The sequence below is a fragment of the Podarcis melisellensis genome, assembly GCF_964234715.1.
Source record: "Podarcis melisellensis genome assembly, chromosome: 6".
NCBI lineage: Eukaryota > Metazoa > Chordata > Lepidosauria > Squamata > Lacertidae > Podarcis > Podarcis melisellensis.
This window is the reverse complement of record NC_138538.1, coordinates 45,455,193-45,478,722: the sequence shown is the minus strand read 5'-3', so window position 1 is coordinate 45,478,722 and position 23,530 is coordinate 45,455,193. Positions and strand designations below refer to the sequence as shown.

The window sequence follows — 23,530 nt, the reverse complement described above, 5'->3', positions numbered from 1 at the left end:
GAACTCCCCTTTCTGCCTCCGCATATTTCCCTTTGCACAAATCTAGCTGAATTGTAACTGTTGACTCACTAACACTGATGAGTCAACTGAGCACCGAACAACAACAAATTTCATACACGGGGAAAGCAAACATCAGAGGACATAACCTGAAAAACGCCTAGGAACAAAGGATTTCAAGGAAGAGGTGGCAGCCTTCGAGTGACCAGAAGCGACCAAATGTGCTTTGGGCTCGGCTGAGTACATGAAATCATGCCTGGTTCACACAAGAAGACAGAAATCTTGCTTTGTAAACACTGGCTTTATAAACAGGACGTGGTCAAAATATAAAAGGGTTGGGGCAACCTATTATGCGAAGTTAGCAAAACCTTTGAAACAGAAAATATTTCTATTTTCAAATCATCACGAACTTTTCCTGTTTTGCTGCTCCATTTTCATTTTGTTTAAAATAAGATTTAAATAGAAAGGCACAATGCCTCAGGATGCCTTCCTGCTCACATGCTATGTTGAAATGAATGAGAGCAGCCCATGAGCACACTTGTTATGCATTTCCTGTTAGACAGCACTCTTTCAGAACACAATCCTGTACTGAAGTTCCATATACTGTAACAAACAGCCTTTTCCAACCTGGTGCCCACCAAATTTTGCTGCTTCCAGCATGCCAGCTATTGGCCATGCTGGCTGAGGCTGATGGGAGAGATAGTCCAGAATATCTAGTGGGCACCAGGATGGGAAAGGTTGAGCTACAGGATTCGGCAGAGCACCACCACCATGCCAACAGAACTTCAGACATGCTACTGCCATGACAAATATACCCATGAAAGGGCTGAAATGGGGCAGAGTCATGGTGAGAACATGGGTGGCACAGGGAAATAGTGTCACGATTAAAATGCATTTTGCACCTCTAAACATTACTCGAGTAAGTTGGCAACCTTAATAAGCAGGAGCATTAAGGCCAACTTGTGTATTTGTCAACCTGGTTTACACTTTTGATATATTCATATAGAATGCTTTTTAAAACATGCATCAAATCTGCATATTCTGTTCTATCCTTTTACTTTTTAAAGGTACAAGTAACTTGTGCTTTTGTAGTGTACTTTTTATTTCTACAAATTGGATTTGTGCACTGCCTCCACTGGAACCTCTAGGCTGCTTACAAACATAATCTCAAATACAAATTCAAAGTGCATCATTACATCTCCTCTAGTTCACAATTCTCAGCCATGCCCCGGTCAATGGTGTGACTTTATACCAGCCCTGAACATGGCACATGTATGACATGGAGGCCGTTCCCACTATATAATTATAGCCATTCCCACACTGAGGACCACTCCTCCTGCATCACCGCAACACACCAGAAGATACGATGCAATTTGAGCAGTCAATCATAACAGCATCACTCTATAAACTCTGGATCGGGAAGCAAAGTACCTGTCCTGAGGCTACATCTTCCTCTAGACCCACATTGCACACACTTAAAGCTCATTCCAGTGTTGAGACACAAGGAGAAATGGCATTTTGCACACACTACAAGAGGAATTTGCAGATAATAGTCTGTGCAACACACATCCCAAAGAGCAGCAGTATATAATGCAAGAGCCATAGAAAAGTGAGCCTGTCAAGGGTGGTGAAGTGGTTAGCATGCTGCAATTTGGCTTATGCACAGTTGCCTAGGAGTAAACTGTTGAACTCAGCCACAATGCAACTTGTAGAAAAACAAACCACTGAGCTTAACACAAGCCAGCTTTCATTTTTAATTAGACGTGCCAACTGTCTTGCAAAGAAGTATTGACATCTGAACTGCTAGCGGGAAGCAGGAGCCCCATCCAAGGAAATAATTGCCTGGCTTCCACCTGATTGTTTCTTTCATTCTCTCTAACTTCCACTATACTAAATCTGTCACAAACTCGCTTACAATATTAGAACTCGGGGACATTCAACAATGCTGAATGTTGGAAGATCCAGGGCAGACAAAATAAAGTGTGGATACTGCTGTGATACAAATTATACAATGTAATCCTGTCTAAAAAGATAAAGCCAAAGCAAAGCAACATAGAATTGTACATGGGATACTATTGACAAAGCTACATTGACTCATTTGCAAGTCCACAAATAGAACAGGTTAAAATGTGCATGAAAGCTCACCACTGAGGCAAGTCTTTGCAATTGAACTTTCCTTCCCCTGCCTGCACCAGAGCTTTGGGAGGTTCCACATACACACCTTCCAAGCTCTGATCCTGTGCAAAGTATTTTGCTCATCAGGAGTGTGCCCAACTCAAATACAGTTGTACCTTGGATCCCAAACACCTTGCGAGTCAAATGTTTTAGCTCCTGGAATGCCACAAACCCAGAAGTGAGTTTTCCGGGTCTGCAAACGTTTTTTGGAACATGAACGTCCAACGCGGGTTCTGTGGCTTCCAATTAACTGCAGGATAACTATGGGATGATGAAACAATGTGCTGTTGACCCCTATCTTAGACACATTTACTAGGCAGTAAGCCCCACTGAATGCAGTAAACACAGGAAACGCTTCTAAGTAAACACAGGAAAGGGCTGTAGCTCAGTGACAGAGGATCCGCTTTGCACACAGAAGGCACCGGGTTCATTCCCAGCATCTCCAGGTAGGGCTGAGATAGTCTCCACCCTGAAATCCTGGGAAGAACCTTCCAGTCAGAGTAGACAAGACTGAGCAAGCTCCTGTGCACAAGTCTCCAAAATTCATAGGAAGCAGTAACTTTCCTGGGCCAACCCAAATATTACCAAGTAGTGAGCAAGCTTTCAGGTTCTCCAGCACTCTCAGTCAGGACAGAGACCATAAAGAACATTTTAAAGGGTAGGGGAGAGAAGCTGGCTGATGTTGAACAACAGAATCTGTATTTACATTGCAGTCTATGGACAGAATGTGGGAGAAGGTAGGAGATGCTTACTCACTATTTTGTAACAGTTTGGCTTTCTTTTTTAATGACTCTACCAGGCTACCTTCATATGTTGTGACCAAAATGTACTATACCACAATTACCGCTCTGGAAATTAGTCTAAGGAAAAGACTGATGTTGCAGAGAAGGATCACACTTCTGAATGAGGAGCTAAGGATTATCTCCCAGTCTTAATTGTGTGGGTTAATTGTCCTGGTGTAATAGTGAGTATTGGACTAGGAACTGGGTAACTTTGGACCAGTCGCTGTCTCTTAGCCTAACCTAAGAGGGTTGTTGTGAGAACAAAATAGGGAAGGGAGAACCATGTACACCACCACTTTGAACTCCTTGGAGGAAAAGTTAGTATATAAATGTAATAAACAAACAAGCAACGATAAAATTGATATCATGAATGGGGGGGGGCGGACACTTTTTCAGTTATGTACTTTCCATTTTTTAATGGAAAGTTAAAGTTTTATTTAATTATGATTATTTCCCAACACAGTAACTATGTAATGATTTTTAGAACGGCTACGAAGATAGACTGCTCAAAACACATTCAGCATTTTGAATTAAGTTCAGTCTTGGCACGTTTAATTATATTGCACTGATTCCTTTATAACAGGCACATTGGAAATTTTGGAGAGGAAATAGATGACAGCTGCATCCTGCACCTTCCACTGAATGTACTGAATCAGGGATGGGGAACCTGTGGCCCTCTAGACATAGTCGGGCTCCAACTCCCATCAGTTACTACCAGCATGGCTACTGGTCAGAGGTGATGGGAGTTGTAGTCCAGAAACATCCAGAGGACCACATGTTCCCATGCCTGTATTACACACCTTCACCCAGTCCATTCAAATAATGTAGGGAATCTAGCCCTCTGTTTTTAAAATCTGCAGTAAGTTCTGTTTTGTTGTACTTAATGCTAGGATTATTTTTATTTTTAATAGCTTTATGTTTTACTTTGCATCTCAGTTGTGTTTACTTAACTATATGTTACGGGATGGCATACAAATGTCATAAATAAACAGTTGCATACTGACTTGAGTGTAGCGTTAAGTATTTAGATAATTGTTATAAATCAGTGGTTTCCTGTGCACTGTTGTTACATAGTTATAACGAAACAGGCCTCTCTTGTAAGTATCTAAGGAAAGCTTGCCTGTGAACTCCACACACATACCAAAGGGAAATAAAATCTTTTATCCCCCATAATATTAGAATCTGGAGACATCCAATGAAGCTGAATTATTCAAGACAGACAAAAACCAGAAGTACAGAGCAGAGCTAAAGTACAATGGTATCTCTGGTTACTAACTTAATTAGTTCCGGAGGTCAGTTCTTAACCTGAAACCGTTCTTAACCTGAGGTACCACTTTAGCTAATGGGGCCTCCCGCTGCCGCCGCATGATTTCTGTTCTTATCCTGAGGTAAAGTTCTTAACCCGAGGTACTACTTCTGGGTTAGCGGAGTCTGTAACTCAAAGTGTTTGTAACCTGAGGTACCACTGTATAGACTTTGCTGGCACAAGACGTGCTGGTGGCCAACATCTTAGGTGGCTTTGAAATCGAATTAGACAAATCTAAGGAAAGCTAGTCAGGATGGCCATAAACTAAGCTACCTTTCATGATGAGAGGTAACCAGTTGCTGGGGAACAACAGTAGGAGAGGGCTCTCATTTCATGTACTGCTTTTGGGCATCTGATTGGCTGTTGTGGGAAGCAGAAAGCTGGACTTCAGATAACGCTTTGGGCTCATCCAGCAAGACTGGTTTTATGTTCTTATAAGGTCAAGACAGATCTTAAGATCAGCAAAGGAAAGCAATGGTTGAGGATATAGTTCCACTCATCCTTTTACAGTAATCAAAGCAAAAGATCCATAGTCACATCTCTTACCTGAGGCAACTTCCAGGGATGATGTGCGTCTCTCTGTCCTCCTCCTGTTTGCTGGGTCACTGCTATTCCTCCTCGAAGCCATGCTGGAGGGGAGCTTTGGGAGAACAGCTTTAATCTGCAAAAATTCAAGGGTCAGAGAAACCAATTTGTTAGTGTTGAGAGTCAAAAGTTTGGACCTGGATGCTAGAAAGAATCCGTGGGTAATGTGACTCACTGTGTGATTGCAGCAGCTTCCTCTTCCCTGAAGAGCCTTTTAGCTCCACCTCTCAGTAATTTGACTCTCTGCTTTTCTTACTCACCTCCAACTCCCCCTCAGTCCTGCGAGTCTCCTCTCCCACTCCTTAGAAAAAATTCTGTCTCTCTCTGTGTCACTATCCAAGCCTTGTTCCTTAATCTTAACTGTCTGGCAATACTCCCTTATCGGCGGAAAGTCTGTTGTCAATTAAAACTTGAGGTCCCACTAACGTATTTGTAAAACATTTCATATACAGTACACTCAGGATGATTTTACAAATGCCAGAAATAGCATCTTTATAAGATTCAACTCTAATTGCTAAACACCTGGCTGCTGATGGGAGAATCTGCTGGGACAATAGTGAATAGAATGAGGACATTGGGCTTATTTCAATCATAGCTGTTTGCCTTCAAGTACGGTAAGCTATTAGAATCCTCCACTTAAAGGTAAAGGTACCCCTGCCCATACGGGCCAGTCTTGCCAGACTCTGGGGTTGTGCGCCCATCTCACTCAAGAGGCCAGGGGCCAGCGCTGTCCGAAGACACTTCCGGGTCACGTGGCCAGCGTGACATCGCTGCTCTGGCGAGCCAGAGCTGCACACGGAAACGCCGTTTACCTTCCCGCTAGAAAGCGGTCCCTATTTATCTACTTGCACCCGAGGGTGCTTTCGAACTGCTAGGTTGGCAGGCGCTGGGACCGAACAACGGGAGCGCACCCCGCCGCGGGGATTCGAACCGCCGACCTTTCGATCGGCAAGCCCTAGGCATTGAGGCTTTAACCCACAGCGCCACCCACTTACTATTCATAAATTCTGAGACAGGCACTCAAAGTGTGCCTCAACAAGGCTTTTGAAAAGCAGATCAGGAACCCAAGATTCCTATGGACACCTGTAATTTAAAAATGCAGGGAAGCTGGATTTCCTTTTAATGCAGGTGTCCAAAGGAGAACAACAAAATAGTTCTATGTTGAAATAGCATGAAGAAAATATGCTTTAGCAGAAGATCTAAATGGATGTAACGAAGCCAAAAACTACAGTTGCAATATATGAATTTAAAAACAGATGGCTAACTGCCAACATTTTGGAACAAGCATTCATGCAGAGAAAACTACCATAAAGTTCACAAGTATCATGCCTAGATAGCTCAGTTGGTTAGGGCGTGGTGCTGATAACATCAAGGTTGCAGGTTTGATTCCCATATGGGACAGCTGTGTATTCCTTCATTGCAGGGGGTTGGACTAGATGATCCTTGGGATCCCTTCCAACTATACAATTCTATGATTGCGGATTAAAATTTCAAACTGTCAAATGCATTTCAGCCACACTGGTATTCTTCAGTGACTTGAAAACAATCAGGAACCTCAGTATCCTCAACTCCAGGAGCTGAAGTATCAGATACAGGATGCCAGTCAAGTAATACCAGAGCTACTGGAGAATGCTGCTGAAATCCATGCCTTGCTCATCATGCCCATAGTCTCATTTAAGTCAATGCCATTTTAGCCAAACAAGGATTTGAAGCCATTTGAGCAAACCAGAAGTGGCTGAATGTTATTTCATGCCCGCTATTCAAAACTGCATTATATTACCTTAAAAAAAATCAGCACAGGACGGTGTAGTAAAGGTAAAGGACCCCAGTCAAAGGCGACTATGGGGTTGCGGCACTCATCTTGCTTTCAGGCCAAGGGAGCTGGCGTTTGTCCACAGACAGCTTTCCAGGTCATGTGGCCAGCATGACTAAACCGCTTCTGGCACAACGGAACACCGTGACAGAAACCAGAGTGCACAGAAACACTGTTTACCTTCTTGCCACAGCAGTACCTATTTATCTACTTGCACTGGCATGCTTTTGAACTGCTAGGTTGGCAGGAGCTGGGAGAGAGTAACAGGAGCTCACTCCATTGTGGGGATTCGAACTACCAACCTTCTGATTGGCAAGCGCAAGAGGCTCAGTGGTTTAGACCACAGTGCCACCTGTGTCCCTAGGATGGTGTAGTATCAAGGAAAGAGTACATAACAACCAACATAGCTAATTGTCAACATTAGTTTGATAGCACAAGATGCTTTACACATATATCATATTTTTCCGTCTATAATATGCCCCCTATTTTGGGGGACTCAGATTTAAGAAAATGGGGGGAGATGTATCTGTGTATAAGATGCCCCCTAATTATTTTTAGGGGGGAAACCTAGACTTATACATGGAAAAAATACAGTACTTTAAATGAAATAAAAACCCAAGACATGTGTCCCCTTATCATGAAGGGTCACAGACAAACCTGTGCATTTTCACCAACGTTTTGAAAACCTTCTACTCTCACACCCCCAGTTTAAAGCAGAAAAGCCACTGTTTCTATGCTATCCACAAGTATCAATGTGTGTGGAACAGCTTCCATTGTCTGAGTGTCCAGATAGAAAGAAGCCAGGGAAATGGGAACCAAAAATGCAGAAACCAAGAGTGAGTACACCGAATACTATATGCATATGCTTCAAGGAGAAGTTAAAAATATTTAAGACCAGAAGTATTCATAGTGGGAAAACAAGAAGTACTAAGGAGCTTGACAAGTGCTGCATTTATAAAGGGAGTGTAGCCACCTCCCACCTCTTTTGCTAACTTACAGCACAATCTCATACATATCTAGTCAGAAGTAAATCCTATTGATTTCAATGTCTGGGTGTACTCCAAGGTAACTGTATATGAGACTATATAAAGGTAAAGGTACCCCTGCCCGTACGGGCCAGTCTTGACAGACTCTCACTCAAGAGGCCGGGGGCCAGCGCTGTCCGAAGACACTTCCGGATCACGTGGCCAGCGTGACAAAGCTGCGTCTGGCGAGCCAGCGCAGCACACGGAACGCCGTTTACCTTCCCGCCAGTAAGCGGTCCCCATTTATCTACTTGCACCCGGGGGTGCTTTCGAACTGCTGGGTTGGCAGGCGCTGGGACCGAGCAACGGGAGCGAACCCCGCCGCGGGGATTCGAACCGTCGACCTTTCGATCGGCAAGCCCTAGGCGCCGAGGCTTTTACCCACAGCGCCACCCGCGTCCCATGAGACTATATATGCGTATGCAAAAAGTCCACCCCCAAGATATGTAAGGAAAATGCATCAGCTAATGTGATCTTACATGTTTAGCTCTAAGACTATCCTTTGAATACATCAAAATACAAAGTGACACTGAAGACAGCCTATTCCTTTCTGTGATGCTAGTGTCCTGAATAAATCCTCTAAAATGCTTGAAATTGCACTCAGGGATAATTTCAAAATTCAGTTACCTGCAGCAGAAATAGAAGCAGACCATCTCTCATAACTAATGCTTCTCAGATGGCTGGCTCATTGATCATGGTGCCCAAATCCTCAAAATGAGTTCGTTTTGTCTGACTCAAAGTAAGTTCATTTTTGGAACGCAAACAGCTTCTTCAAAATGAGTTCATTTTGTCTGACTCAAAATAAGTTCATTGTGGGGACCCAAAGAGCATCAGTGAGTCAATTTCATAAAAGGAGAAATCTAACCCACTTGGGAGCAAAACAGAGAAATATTGCCATATCCAGGAGCTTTCAGGACCTCAAATACAGCAGCTCATGTTGCAGGGGGAAGATATGAGAATTTCTTCCATTAGCTCCTATGCAGCAAGAACCTTAGCACATAGATAGAAGTTGTCAATATCAATTAAAGGCAAAGGACCCACATTTCTGCATCATATTTAGCATTAAAGAGGCCATTCCATTCCTCAGTTACCAAGAGTAAACCTCTCTAATGAATAGTATGGTTAAACTGTAGCCACCTACTCTTGGCAAGGCATTTTATGGTTGCCAGAAAACAAACAAACTGCAGGCTCCCTGCTAATTTTACATAAATTCAATACATATGACTCAGCAAGGGCAGCCCTTCAAGGCACTGGAGAGAAACATTGTCACCTGTTGACATTTGTGGCTCAGATTGCTTTTAAAGACACAAAGGCTGGAGCAGGGGTAAGGAAAAATGTAACCTTCCAGATTCTGCTCGAGTCCAATTGCCATCTGTCCAGTTTGCATGACCAATGGGCAGGGGTGATGGGAGTTGTAGTTCAACAACATCAGGAGGGCCATAGGTTCATTGTTGTTGGTTTAGTGTTGAACTAGGACTGAGGAACATGCAACAATTGGCTGTAAACAGGTCCACTTCCCACAAGATGCACTTCCCTCATGGAAGCCATTTTAGTTGAGGAAACTGTGTCCATCTTGTTTGAATGCTACAGTTGACAACTTAATCTTGCCATGTGCACGGGCAGCAAAATAGACACGTGATGAATATGCAACTTCCACATAGGAATGTCAGTTTGTGTGAAGCAGCCATAAACCAAATGAAAGTGGTGATGTTCATTAATGTCTAGTTGTCTTCAGTTTGGTTTGACATCCTGAGATCAACCTTTGACCAGCCTAAGTCTGGGATCAAGTAGCTCCATAGTGAATCATCTTTCCTGTGGAGACATCAAGCAGCAGTACTAAAACCCACTTTGTGGGTGGGGGGTGGGGAAACACACTTAATGGCTAATTGTGCCTATCTACATGATAAAGGGGAAAGAGTGAACTCCACTGTATGTTTTGAAGCATTGCCAGAAGCATGAGCATTTTCTTCAGGGATAGGCACTGTGAGCAAAACTATTGCAAAATGTGTTTGTGCTGAAAGGTCATGCTATTCTGCCTGGTACATGAGGCTGCTACCTTCTCTTTCTGGCAGAGTTTTCATGGATGGCAAGCAGAAATCAACAGAGGAGAGGAGAAATGATGGGTAATGCTTGACCTGTTGAATTTCATGCAATTGGAAAATACTAATTCCGCTTCTAACAAATACTGTAGTTTTCGCACCATAGGGCGCTCCGGACCATAGGGCGCACCTAGTTTTTAGATGGGGAAATCAATAAAAAAATCTCCCCCCCCAGCCCCAAAGAGCAGCGTACAGGCTGCGCACAACCTCTCCTTGCCGGAGGGGTTGCACACGGCTATGGCACAAGCCAAGGCAGCCAGCGGGATGGATCCCGTTGGTTGTTTTGGCTTCCTCCCTGCCGGGAGAGGCTGCATAGAGCTAAAGAAGCCATAGCCCCATGCAGCCTCTCCCTGCCGGAGGGATTGCGCGTGGCTATGGAACAAGCCAAGGCAGTGAGCGGGATGGATCCCACTGGCTGCTTTGGCTTCCTCTTTATCCCTGTGCAATCTCTCCCTGCTGCTTTTGCTTCCTCTTTATCCCTGCGCAATCTCTCCCTGCTGCTTTTGCTTCCTCTTTATCCACGCGCAATCTCTCCCTGCTGCTTTTGCTTCCTCTTTATCCACGCGCAATCTCTCCCTGCTGCTTTTGCTTCCTCTTTAGCCCTGCGCAATCTCTCCCTGCAGGGAGAGGCTGCGTGGAGCTAAAAAAGCCATAGCCCCATGCAGCCTCTCCCTGCTGGAGGGGTTGTGCGTGGCTATGGAACAAGCTGAGGCAGCGAGCGGGATGGATCCCACTGGCTGCTCTGGCTCCTCTTTAGCCCTGCGCAATCTCTCCCTGCTGGGAGAGGCTGCATGGAGCTAAAGAAGCCATAGCCCCGTGCAGCCTCTCCCTGCTGGAGGGGTTGTGCGTGGCTATGGAACAAGCCTGCATTCGCTCCATAGGAAGCACATACATTTGCCCTCAAATTTTGGAGGGGAAAAACTGCGTCCAATCGAGCGAAAAATACGGTAATACTGAAGCACAGAATCAGTGTTTGGCTATGATGGAATTAAGACTGCTGTGTCTTTAAGAGCTCTGCAGCAGGGAGAAATTAAAAGAGATGTGCAGATTCCCCTATGATTGCAACTCTATGCAAAAACTTTTTGGCTGCCCATTGAATTTGCTTGTCATTAAGTTTTTAATGAAGGGGTGGAGAAGCGGTAACCCTCCAAGCATTGCTGGCCTACAACTCCCTTCATCCCTGACTACTGGTCACTCTGGCTGGGGCTGATGGGAGCTGAAGTCCAACAACTTCTAGAGAGCTTCCCCTATTGTAACAACAGAGAGAAATGAACAAGGAATTGCTGAGTGGCTATTTCCTGGAAAATCTCTCTCTTCCTCTTTCACCCATTCCCGCAGCTTAAATAAATAAATCAGATGATTAAGAGAGAGACGGGGAAACACTGGAGGTAATGAAAGAAGCTCCAATACTTTGGCCACCTCATGAAAAGAGAAGACTCCCTGGAAAAGACCCTGATGTTGGGAAAGACTGAGGGCACAAGAAGAAGGGGACGACAGAGGACGAGATGGTTGGACAGTGTTCTCGAAGCTACCAGAATGAGTTTGACCAAACTGTGGGAGGCAGTGGAAGACAGGAGTGTCTGGCGTGCTCTGGTCCAGGGGGTCAAGAAGAGTCGGACACGACTAAATGACTAAACAACAATGAAAGAAGCAGGTCAAAGATACCTTATTTTCACTCAACAATCTAACGCCGTTACTTTCATTCTGACAGGATCTCTGTGCAAATATATTTTAAGCTGGAAAGAGAACAACCTGGTGGATTATGTACCTCTTAGCTTGATTTTAAAACACGAGAAGTTGTAAAACAAATCACCAAGCAAACAGTCTGCAGAGGAAAATGGAAAGTAATCAGCATGGACTTGGGTGTGATTAAATGATGACACACCAAACTCCTGCTGCAGCAACACGCAAAAGTCATAACGGACTTCTGAAAGGTTTGTTGTTTTTGTTATTATTATTCCCACCTGGCCTTCACCAGCAGGTCCCAGGACACGATACAGTATTTTTTAAAAATCAGTGTTTAAAAGTCAAAACTAATAACAGTCACAGGAGAAGGACAGGTCCTGAAAATACATAATTCAGGGGTCAAAGGCTGGAGCAAACAAGTATGTTTTCAGCATACATCAGAAACTATAATGAAGGTGTAAAATGCATCTCTGTGCTGACGGAATTCCACAATCTAGGAACTGCCACAGAGAATGTCCTAGCCTAGGCCACCACCTTCAAACTTCTGTAGGCAGGGGAGCTCTCAAGAGGACCAAGAAGGAGGGCAAGCAGTCTTTCAGATATGGGGGGAGGGGGGTGCAAAAAGGACAATGGGCTCCAACTGGTTCAGACCCACCTCTGATTCCCAACATGCTTAATAATGCAAATAATGCACATTATTAATGCTAACAATGTCAATCCAGGGTAATATACATTATGTTACTGTAGCATTGTGACTAAATGAAAAGCAGTGATTTTCACACTTGATGTTAGGCAAAAGGCTGAGAAGCTATTGAAAACCATCAATATTTTCCATTTAAAGACTTACAATTTCAATGAAACACCTGGGGTATGTTTGAATTTTCAGATTTCATTCTAGTGAGGGATGTTATCAGAAAGACTACCTCATAAGGTAGATGATCCTGAGGTTCATCTAGTCCAAACCCTCCCCCCAATGCAGGAATCTCAACTAAAGTATCCACGACAACCTCTGCTTAAATAACTCCAATGAAGGAGAGAGTTCATAACTTCCCTAGGGAGACCGTTCCACTTTCTAACAGTTCTTACACTCAGAAAGTTCTTCCTGGCGTTTAGTCAGAATTGCCTTCCTTTTAAGTTGAAGCCATTGATTTGAGTCCTACTTTCTGGAGCAGGAGAAAACAAGCTTGCCCCATCCTGCATGTGACAGCCCTTTAGATATTTGAAGGCGGCCATTACATCTCCTCTGCCTCCTCTTTTGCAGGCTAAACATACCTAGCTGCCTCAGCCATTCCTCATAAGACATGGTTTCCAGACCCCTGATTATCTTTGTCGCCCTCCTAATACTTCTACAGCTGTGTCACAACAGTGTTCAAGGAATAGTGTCTGCAATGAATCGTTCTACATGTTGCATAACACCTCCTTTGACAGACATAACATGTACTGTTTGATCTTCCTAAAAAATACACACAAAAAACCATGCAACATGTGAAAACATGTCAGTTGAATTTTCGTATTAATGTTTTGACCATTTCAGCATTTTTAAAATGCCTTTAATATTTAATATAGTAAAAAATGTTGTAACCCGTCCTGGGACCTTAAGAGTGAAATATAGGGGGGGGGGGACAAAAGGAATAATACCCTCTACATAAGTTTTGTGCTACAGATTTTCTGTAACTTGTGTCTTCTCTTCCCCTGGCACTCCAAAACACTGGTAGTTAAAATACATCCATCACTATTCTAGTTATAACTTGTGCTGTTAATCAGAATCTTAATCACTGGAAGTTAATCCAAGTTTTAACTTGGTGTTGCAATTTTTGTTAGCAAATGAATCTTGCATAAGCCAAATACAGTATTCTGTGCTGCTGAATTAGCTCTCATCAGCTGACCAAATCTTTTCTGGTAAAGGAACTGGTCATACACAGATTTTCTTTATTAGTAAACTCATAACTGTTGCCTGCTCAATTATGCCTGATGATTATTTGCCTAACGTCATCACCATGCATTGTACTTTAGACAGTATACAAGGACAGGGCCCTGCCCCCTCTGTAAATCATTTTGAATAATGCTAATTATAATAAGCACCTGTATATCACATTTCAAGGACTCAGAAACTTATTCACGGACATAAAATAAGGGGCACACAGAAATGAAAATAATAGGGAGAGAAAATGTTCCCACCAAGAACTCTTCAGGTTTGTGTAATTAAGATAAGACCCTTATTTGCATAATACTTCAGATCACTTTGCATGGATTTAACATGCTGTCAAACGCAGTGAGGAGGGCTAGGCAATGGGAAGCAGTGGGATTTCCCCACTCTTTCCAGAATTCTAACATGCCTCAGCGACTGTGTGTTGGAAAGCAAGACCTTGTAGTTATTTTAGTTTAATTAAAGTGGACCACAAGGTTGTAACTATATGTATGGAATCAGAAGGCGGCCAGTCATAAGAGCAAATAGAGGACTGAGGGCATTCTCATTTTATGTATATTCATTTAAAATATTTTATATGCTGCCCCTCCCTCATAAAGCCACACTCTGGGCAGCTGGTATCAAATTAAAACAATCCAAAGAACACATTACATATGATCAAGAACCCACAATCAAACTGGACTCAAGCACTCAGACAGCACAAGTTCTAATGTTAACCAGCTGGGAACGGGTTAATCTAGGGAACACCAGTGATATTTGTTTCCAAAGAGGAAATCAAAAGAGTCAGTTGCCAGAAACTAGAAGCTGGCAGAATGGATGTGGATGCAGCAGCAATGCCAGGAGATTGCAAACAATTCTGATCTTATCAGAAAGTGCGTGCCATGTAGGCACTCTGCCTACTCGGCTGCCTACTATAAAACAGACCTTTGCCCTATCTATGTTTCCATTTCCCACAGTATGTATTTATTACACACACACACATACAGGGGCACGGCTTTGCAAACTCTTCCTTCTGCATCCAAACCCCTTAGGCAAAATTTTCTTTTGTCAAAATATGTAAGCTCTTACATAAGTGATCCATAAAAAAAAGCAATATGGAAACAAGAAGCAAATTGGGAGTACATTTGGAATCTAACAAACCTTGTAATAACCAGTATTTTTTTTTTAAGAGAATAGATCTCTAAAATAATTTAACACAGATCAATCAGTGTTAGCACCTTAAATTGGACCTGGAAACAAACCGGCAAACCTACAGCTGTTTTAAAATGAGGCGCAAAGCCTAAGCATACGCAACTGAAAAAAGCTGTATATTGCTTCTCTGTTTACCCTTGCCCACACTTCTCTTCCAGTCCTCTGTTATTTCATCTGTGTCAAAATTTAGCTTGTAAGCTGCTCAGGGCAGGGACCTAACCTTCTGTGCTCTGAGAAGCAACATGCATGACAATAGCATAATAGTGGTAATATATGAAGCTGCTATGTGATGTTGATAATAACCCAGAGCAGATGTGAGTTCCAGCAGCTCAGGGTGATTCATTTTTCCAATATGCAGAAGGCTCACAATTGTCAGGTTACTGACCTCACAAGAGATAGCCACTGAGACATCCCATCAATACCTTAAGTTAGCCACATTCAAATTCATTTCCTGCAAGCAGAAGTTCAGTCTGTGGGGTCTGTGTTTGCAGAGAATGACAAATCACCTCTGGTGGGTAATCCTTTTCTAAGAAATGCATATATGCTTCCTTAAAACAAGCAAGCAGGCCATTGGGCCACCCCCAATCAATAAAAATACATAGCGAACTGAGGTTCTGCACCCCCCCAACAAAAGGCCTGGTACCCCAACAAAAATCCTGGTTACGCCTCTGTATTATCCTGCCCCCTTCCTCTACTTTATCACAGTATATCACAGGTTCTATCAATGGTTTGCTACAAATTGCAAGGAAATTATATGGAGAAGACAAGCAAGTCAAATAGGATTCTCAAAAGAGCTTGGAACTCAAATTGAATGCTGCTTTTAAAAAAAAGAAATCCAGTTTTCTCAGGCCGTACAGCTAGCCAGAAAATCTCAGAAGTTAAGTGGAATGTCCCAAGTCTTGGCTACGCACATAAAATGATTTATTGCATGGAAGGGACTGAATGTCGATCCCAAACAGTCCTTTATAAAGGAGCAATATTTCTCGTGGATGAAATGTAGTAAGGCAGATAACCAGAAAATTATCTCTTCAAGGGAAAGGTTAAATGTGACTGTGTGGTGGGTCCCAACTTGTGCCATGTTGAACTGCTTGCCATATGCATTATCAGATCACCGCAAACCTAACAAAACGTGAGTTTGGGAAAGTGGCACATCAGACAGTCTAGTTTTACAAAGTGGTGGCTCATGCTGGGAACTGCTGTGCAGTCAAAAGTCACACCACCATTGGGGCACTGGGTTTACTGTACTTTTTGATCTGTTTCCTTTTCTTGTGTGTTCATCTGCAGGAGGAACACATCTCATGATCCTTCCCCTCTGCTCTGTTAGGGCTTTTAGTTTGTAGTGTTGACATGCAACAAAACAACACCACCACAAACTGGCTTATAAGTGTAAAACCAAATTTACTAGAATAATAGCTAGACTAGAGATAGACTTGTAACCATCCAAGCAACAAACATACTAAGGTGCCATGTGCAAAACAAAGCCTGGAGATACTGTAAACATGGAGTGGATAAATGTACAACTGTATCTTATCATGTTACATGTGCAATAAATGTTATACAGACTGGATAAATGAACCGTTCAACAAGAATTGAGTTGGAAACACAAAGCCGTATGCATGGATCAACCACAGGAAGGCAAATCAAAGCCACCACCCTGGTGAGAATAACGCAAGTGGGCAAAAGGAGACCTGTTCTCCAGATATATTACAGGTTTCGCTACACGCTTCATCAGTCTGAAAAAACAGTCATACAAAATGGTTTGCTCAGGATAAAGAAAGTATTCACAGGCCAACTTAAGACCTATTGAAGAACATCTCATCCAGTTCAATCTTTGAAAAACAGCTTTGAAAACCTTTTTCATATTCTCTAGTGTGCTACCCTTGCCATTGTGGCGGCACGGGGTTGCCATTCTGTGATTGGACTTACGCTACTTGTTGAACGGTCTACTGTATGAGGGCAAGAATCAAACCTCTTGCTCCAGCCCTGCCCATCACTGCTATGTGGCCCCTGGGAGGTTGGCCATGAGAGACTGCAGGACTAGGGAATAGACCCTATTGAATTCAGCAAAGCTTACTTCTGAGTGAGCTTGGTTTACCTAGAGCTATAAGCCTTGGTAGCTGTACACAGAGGACATTTACATTCACAGAGTCTTGAAAGGGGTGCACAGCTTTCACCCCTTTAGCCCTGCCTTCACTTCCATTTCCTTTCTCTGTTATTTCACCCGCTTTGAATGAGCCCCTTGGGACAGAAAATTGTCTTCATACACCATACACACAGATGACACGACGTCAATAAGGTCATGTCACAATATCCCAAAGACCACCTCCTTCCCCACGGACCCTCTTGGGTGTTAAGATCAGCAGGACTCCTCTTGGCAGTTCCACCACCCTCAGAAGCTGAAAGAGGGCATTCTCTGTGGGAGCTCATAGGTTGTGGAATTCCTGCCCAAAGAGCTGCATTAGCACAGGGGTAGGCAACCTAGGGCCAGATGTGGCCCAACTGCCTTCTCAATCCGGCCCGCGGACGGTCCGGGAATCAGCGTGTTTTTACATGAGTAGAATGTGTGCTTTGATTTAAAATGCATCTCTGGGTTATTTGTGGGGCATAGGAATTCGTTCGTGTGTTTTTTTCCAAAATATAGTCCGGTCTGAGGGATGGTGGACCAGCCCACGGCTGAAAACAGTTGCCGACCCCTTCTAGCACCTTATAATATACAGCTTTGATGCTATGCTAAAGATGTACCCTTTTGCCCTGGCCTTTGAGACCAGAGATATGTGTTTTGGGGAATCATCCTATTCCTGTGACTTGCTTCAACTGCTTTCAATACTGAATTTTAGATTGCTGCAATCTGCCCTGAAGCTTGCTGGTGAACGCCAAGTAATACATTTAGTAATGATAATGTATTTCAATTACAGTGATATGTAGAGATACACATAGAAGAGAGCATGAACCTTCTCACTGATTTTCATGGCCACTTCTGCTAGGTGCTCTTACCTTTGACTAAATTATGAAAAACCATGCACCACTAAAAAGAGGGCTGGGAAATTGTTAAAACATGTCAACTTCAGAGTTATGAAGAAACATTACACTGGCATCCTAGAAGGTGATGTAAAAGTGGGCGCCTTCTGTGCCAATTTGTCAACACCTGCTGAAAATCTTTCTATTCCACCAGGCCTATGCAGGCAATTAAGACTACATCCCTCACAATGGTGTTTGTTTTTAATTTCTTTTTGTTTTTAACTTTTTAGGGCATGGTTTTCTGTTTCTATATTGCTGTAAATGGCTGTGATATATTTTTATGATACATTGGCATATAAATATTTTCATAAACCGATAAACTATTTCAGAACCTTGCAATAACCTGCCCACCCGTGACCCAGTCCTGATAGCAAAATGCATTATTTCATTGTAACAGTTTCCAGTGAGGTAGACATGTCAGACTGTTGTAGCCAAACATAACGAGGCCTTGTTGCTTCATCAGATGCATAAAGTTGTTATCTTCAGTTGGCAGGTACTTGGGTATACAAAGAAGAAAGTAAACAGTGAGATCAAGTGGTAATGAAATGCAAAAAAGCATGTGACAATTATATTAAAGCTTAAATGCAAGTTACATGAAAGGCACACATCAAGGATTCATTGACCACACTCATCTTCCAACTTGATATATGCTATAATGTCATCCCCGCCCTTCTACATGGACAAATCCTACATGAACAAATAGGCCAGTCTCTACACATATGAGTACCCTGGCACAAATCTTACATTCAACAAGAAGTAGAATACAGTGGTACCTCAGTTTGAGAACAGTCCTGTTTAAGAACGATTCAGTTTACAAACTCCGCAAAACAGGAAATAGTGTCCTGATTTGAGAACTTTAAAGGTAAAGGGACCCCTAACCATACTTTGACGTGCTTTTGAACTGCTAGGTTGGCAGGAGCAGGGACCAAGCAATGGGAGCTCACCCCATCACGGGGATTCGAACCGCCGACCTTCTGATCGGCAAGTCCTAGGCTCTGTGGTTTAACCTACAGCGCCACCAGTCTAAAAACGGAATCCCAACAGTGGAAGGGCACCAGCGGTGGGAGGCCTCATTAGGTAAAGCATGCCTCGGTCTAAGAATGGTTTCGGTTTAAGAACGGACCTCCGGAACAGATTAAGTTTGTAAACCAAGGTACCACTGTATTTCAACTGCTCAGGGCATTTTGCTGCTGTTTTTAAACAATGAGAGACTCCGGCATGAAACTGACTACAAGTTATGGAGAAGTTCTGTTCTATTATATTTTGCTTTAATAGGGATTGGGGCTTTCTGTCCCACTATGAATATCAATGATTGCATTATTACTGCTGATGTGAATTATCACTACTCTTATTTGGCATACATTTACTCTGAAGTGGAATTGCCATAGATAGTACTGTTTGCATTTCATTGCCATTCGATCTCACTGTTTACATTCTTTTCACAACATCTTCTAGCCCATGAAAGTTTTTGCCATAATACACTGTAGTACTGTGAGATCTCATCTCTGTTTTATGCAAATACACGTGACTGAGATTCTTGCAAAATCAAAACAGAAACTGCAGAGATGAGGCCTATAATGGTTCAGTTCTATATAGGTCTACTCAGAAGTGAACCCCATTGAGTTTCTGGGAAATTCCTCCCAATATTTCACTATAAATAACATTAACAAGGTAAACAAAAAACATCAGGCGTGATCACTATCAAATGACAATACAGTGGTACCTCGGGTTAAGTACTTAATTCGTTCCAGAGGTCCATTCTTAACCTGAAGCGTATGTAACCTGAAGCGTATGTAACCCGAGGTACCACTGTATGTGTTATTTTTCCATCAAAAATGACCGGCTTGGCATCTATACACACTGTGAGAGATACATGCTGAAGTTTAGGGAACAAATGTAACTTACCAAAGTTCATTAAGGAACATTTGAGGAATTTGAGGAATGTCAATCCTCTCCATCCCACCAGTGCACTAACTCCTAGAAGACACTGCAGTTACCACATGGGAAGATTAAGATTGCATAAATACCATACATTTAAAACACATTACCCCACACAAGAATCCTAGGAACTGCAGTTTACCCCTTCAATAAACTACAGGTCCCAGGATTCCTGGGGAGTGTGTGCATGCTTTAAATGGATGGTGTGTGTGCAGCCTAAGGCACTGGTAAAGTCGTGGGTGTGTGGGTGGGTGTGTTATTTGCTACTATGCAATTACAATGTATCTATAAACATAAAAAACCCTTTAGAAAAATGCAAGCCTCTATATACAATTAAGAGTCGTATAAAAGCATCCTTAATGCACTATATAAAAAATTGCATTTTAGTTTTGAAGTAATATTATATTTTGAATACAGTGGTACTTCGGGTTACATACGCTTCAGGTTACATACGCTTCAGGTTACATACGCTTCAGGTTACAGACTCCGCTAACCCAGAAATAGTACCTCAGGTTAAGAACTTTGCTTCAGGGTGAGAACAGAAATCGGGCTCCGGTGGCGCGGCAGCAGCAGGAGGCCCCATTAGCTAAAGTGGTGCTTCAGGTTAAGAATAGTTTCAGGTTAAGTACGGACCTCCAGAACGAATTAAGTACTTAACCCGAGGTACCACTGTATATCTATCATCTATCTATCTATCATCTATCTATCTATCTATCTATCTATCTATCTATCTATCTATCATCTATCTATCCCATTTCCCTATATCCCAACTTCTCTTGGAATTTCTGCTCATTTGAATGGTCAATTTCTTCTTTGGTTTTTCCAACAACTTCAATGTTCCCCCAATTCAAATAGGATTTTCCCCACTACCTTTTTTTGTACAGAAAGTTAGGACTACTTTATACCATAGTTAACACAGCATCTTTATCTGACATTATAACTCAAAATGCCTACTAGAGCAGAACGCCCTTCTCAAGTGCAAATTGTGTGTTAAACTGGAAGAAGAAGAAGAAGAAGAAGAAGAAGAAGAAGAAGAAGAAGAAGAAGAAGGTGGTTATCATTTGTACCCCACCTATGTGACTGGGTGGCTGTGTTTTGTTGCTCCTAAAAAATCCAGTAGCAGCTATGCACATTCCAAAGAAGTCACCTTGTTACCGTCTAGGAAGCAAGTACCACTGAAACCAAAAGGACCAATTATAAACACATTTATCACCTATGAACCACTTCATGAACTGTTCCGTAATCAGTGCTTTTTTTCCTTTAAAAAATATTTAGGGGTACTCTCATTTTGACTCAAGAAAATCACCATTTTATAGTTCAAATCGGGGGAAATAAATACAGTAAATGGAAAAAAGTACAAAGATTCACAGAATGTTTAGGGGTATGCGTACCACTGTGTCCCCCCAGAAAAAGCACTGTCCGTAATGAATATGCACAGGAGCCAGTTGCAGAAGGGGCTGAATGTGCAACTTTTTCAAGTTCTTGGTCAAGGGAGTCAGCCATTTAAAACATGAAAAGGACAACCTTGGGGACCTTTTCCTTCACTTTATTACTACATATCCACACAATAAAAGTGCCACTGTTAAGACATGAGTTAGGGTCAGACTGAGCTGTGGGTCTTGCCCCACCAGCTGCAGATCAATGGGGGGGGGGGGGACACCGGAGAAAGCTTAATCCACCTCACAATTCAAACTCCCCAGTTGTAGCCGTGGAGCAAGAGAAGCATTTGTTCCTCTTGCACGTTGACAGTGCTGCGCAAAGCAATCACGTAGCTGCCACAGAAGCACGTTAATATAATGGCATTAGAAAAATGGGGAGGATGCACCCTCTCCTAGATCCTGCATCCTCAGGATCACACCCTGGCACTTAGTGGTTACAAGTGTCAGACCTGGAAGGCCAGGGCTCAAATCCCCACTTGATCATTACTCTGGAATAACTTGAGGTGCTGTGGTTTGCCAGCAGGGCCAGATTTAGGTTTGATGAGGCCCTACGCTACTGAAGGTAATGGGGCCCTTTATATGTCCAGCTGTCCTTTGTCAACTACAAATTGTTGCTGTTTTTGTTGTTGAATATATGCTATATCGTAATTTATGGATCTAATAGGTATCTAAAGTAAGGTTACCAGATGTCCCCATTTCCCAGGGACAGTCCCTGGATTTACAAATCAGTACCCTGACAAAAAAAGGGATGCGGTTGGCGCTGTGGGTTAAACCCCAGAGCCTAGGACTTGCTGATCAGAAGGTCAGTGGTTCAAATCCCCGCGACGGGGTGAGCTCCCGTTGCTCGGTCCCAGCTCCGGCCAACCTAGCAGTGCGAAAGCACGTCAAAGTGCAAGTAGATAAATAGGTACCGCTCTGGTGGGAAGGTAAAAGGCATTTCCGTGCGCTGCTCTGGTTTGCCAAAAGTGGCTTAGTCGTGCTGGCCACAGGACCTGGAAGCTGTATGTTGGCTCCCTCGGCCAATAAAGCAAGATGAGCGCTGCAACCCCAGAGTCAGTCACGACTGGACCTAATGGTCAGGGGTCCCATTACCTTTACCTTACCCTGACAAAATCCTATGATTCCTACTGAAGTTGAAAAGTGTCCCCAGATTCATTGGAAAAAATCTGGTAACCTTAATCTAAAGCTTAATCTAAAGCCATTTGCACATCTCAAAATATGTATTTTATCAAAGTAATTGTTGAACAGCAATACAATTAAGAAGAAGTATATTAATAGTGAAATAATTATGAAGCTCTTAACTTAAAATGATTGGGGGCCTATTACTTACATCACAGGAGCCTACACAACACTAAACACTGTTGCTATATGTAGGTTTTATTTTATTTGTTTTTTATCTTATATTTTGGAAATGTACATCCAGTTTTTTTCCCTTTAAATTTTTTGGGGGCATCCAAAAGAGTGGGGCCCTAAGCTACAGCTTGTTTAACTCCAAATAGTACTAGTAATAATGATAGCCCACATGCATGCGGTGGATGAACAACCACACACACCCGCGCGCGAGAGAGAGAAAGATCGTATTCCGGATGTTTAAACCTTGCCAGATCTCTAGGAGGGCAAAGGGGGGAAAAAGTCTGGCGGAGAAGCCAGCTCCATTTCCCTGCAGTTGCAGCAGCAGCTCCCCGAGGCGCTGCTGACTCCGCATTTTCCGCTCAGCTCCATGCGCGCACGCGCGCCCCGCTAGCCGGCCGCAGCCGAGCCCGCCGGTCGCTTTCTCGCGTCGGCGTGGCGCGCCCAGCAGCGCGGCTCCCAAGAAGCGACCTGGCTGGCCCGGCAGCGCGGGGTCCCTTTCCCCTCGCGGCCCCTCGCCGCTGCCGGGTCCCCTGGCATGGCCTGGGCGGCGGCCTTGTCCCTCGCTTTCCCGCCTCTCGGGGACCTTCGGAGAATTATGTCCTTCCGCTGGGCTGAGGCGCGGCGAATAAACGCCTCCGGCTCCGAGGAGGAGCAGGCGCCCTGCGCCAGCAGCACCCGCCGGACCCTTTTGCCGCCCCGTCCATCCTGCAGCCCCCGATGTGTCCCCCGCCGCCCCGGACTCGCTTCCACTCACCCGCCTTCCCGCCGCGCCCCTTCCCTCCGGCGAGCTGTCCCTGGGGTTGCGCGGCGAGCTGGGGATGCGGCGCCGCTGCTAGCGCATCCTTCTCTGGCCGCCTTCCTGCTGCTTCTCGGCCGCTTCCTCCGCTGCGAGGAGGGGCGAGGCGAGAGGAGAGAAGGCGAAAGGAAGGCAGCCGGCAAAGAGGCCGATACGCAGCTCCCTCTAGGGTTGCAGCCTGGTAGCCGCGAGATGTAATATGTACAGTATTATTAAAAGAGAGGTAGAAAGGTCCGGAAAGAGTTTATTCCCACCCACCCCCTCCGCCAGATTTCCTGCAAAATCACCTCTGTGAAGGTTGATGTGAAATATTTCTTATAGGTGCGTCAGATGTTACGCAACGGGAGTTGCAATGTGTTTCTGACACAGGATTCCAACATTTGGTATTTGACATCCTCAT

The 23,530-nt window shown here is 43.7% G+C and overlaps 1 protein-coding gene across 3 annotated transcripts in view; it reads right to left on the bottom strand.

Moving 5' to 3' along the window:
- The window catches only part of BAK1 (BCL2 antagonist/killer 1), a 38,570-nt gene extending 15,300 nt beyond the window's left edge, over nucleotides 1-23,270 (bottom strand). The window contains exons 1-2 of one of the 3 annotated variants that reach the window (XM_081915639.1): nucleotides 23,089-23,270; nucleotides 4,807-4,921 (exon numbers count right to left, since the gene is read on the bottom strand). In XM_081915639.1, the coding sequence (XP_081771765.1) occupies nucleotides 4,807-4,888 (82 nt within the window). In that variant the 5' untranslated portion in view covers nucleotides 4,889-4,921; nucleotides 23,089-23,270. Of the gene's footprint in view, nucleotides 1-4,806; nucleotides 5,465-5,824; nucleotides 6,450-23,088 lie in introns of those variants that run through there. The other 2 variants (XM_081915636.1, XM_081915637.1) reach the window with 2 other exon arrangements.
- Nucleotides 23,271-23,530: the final 260 nt, after the last annotated feature.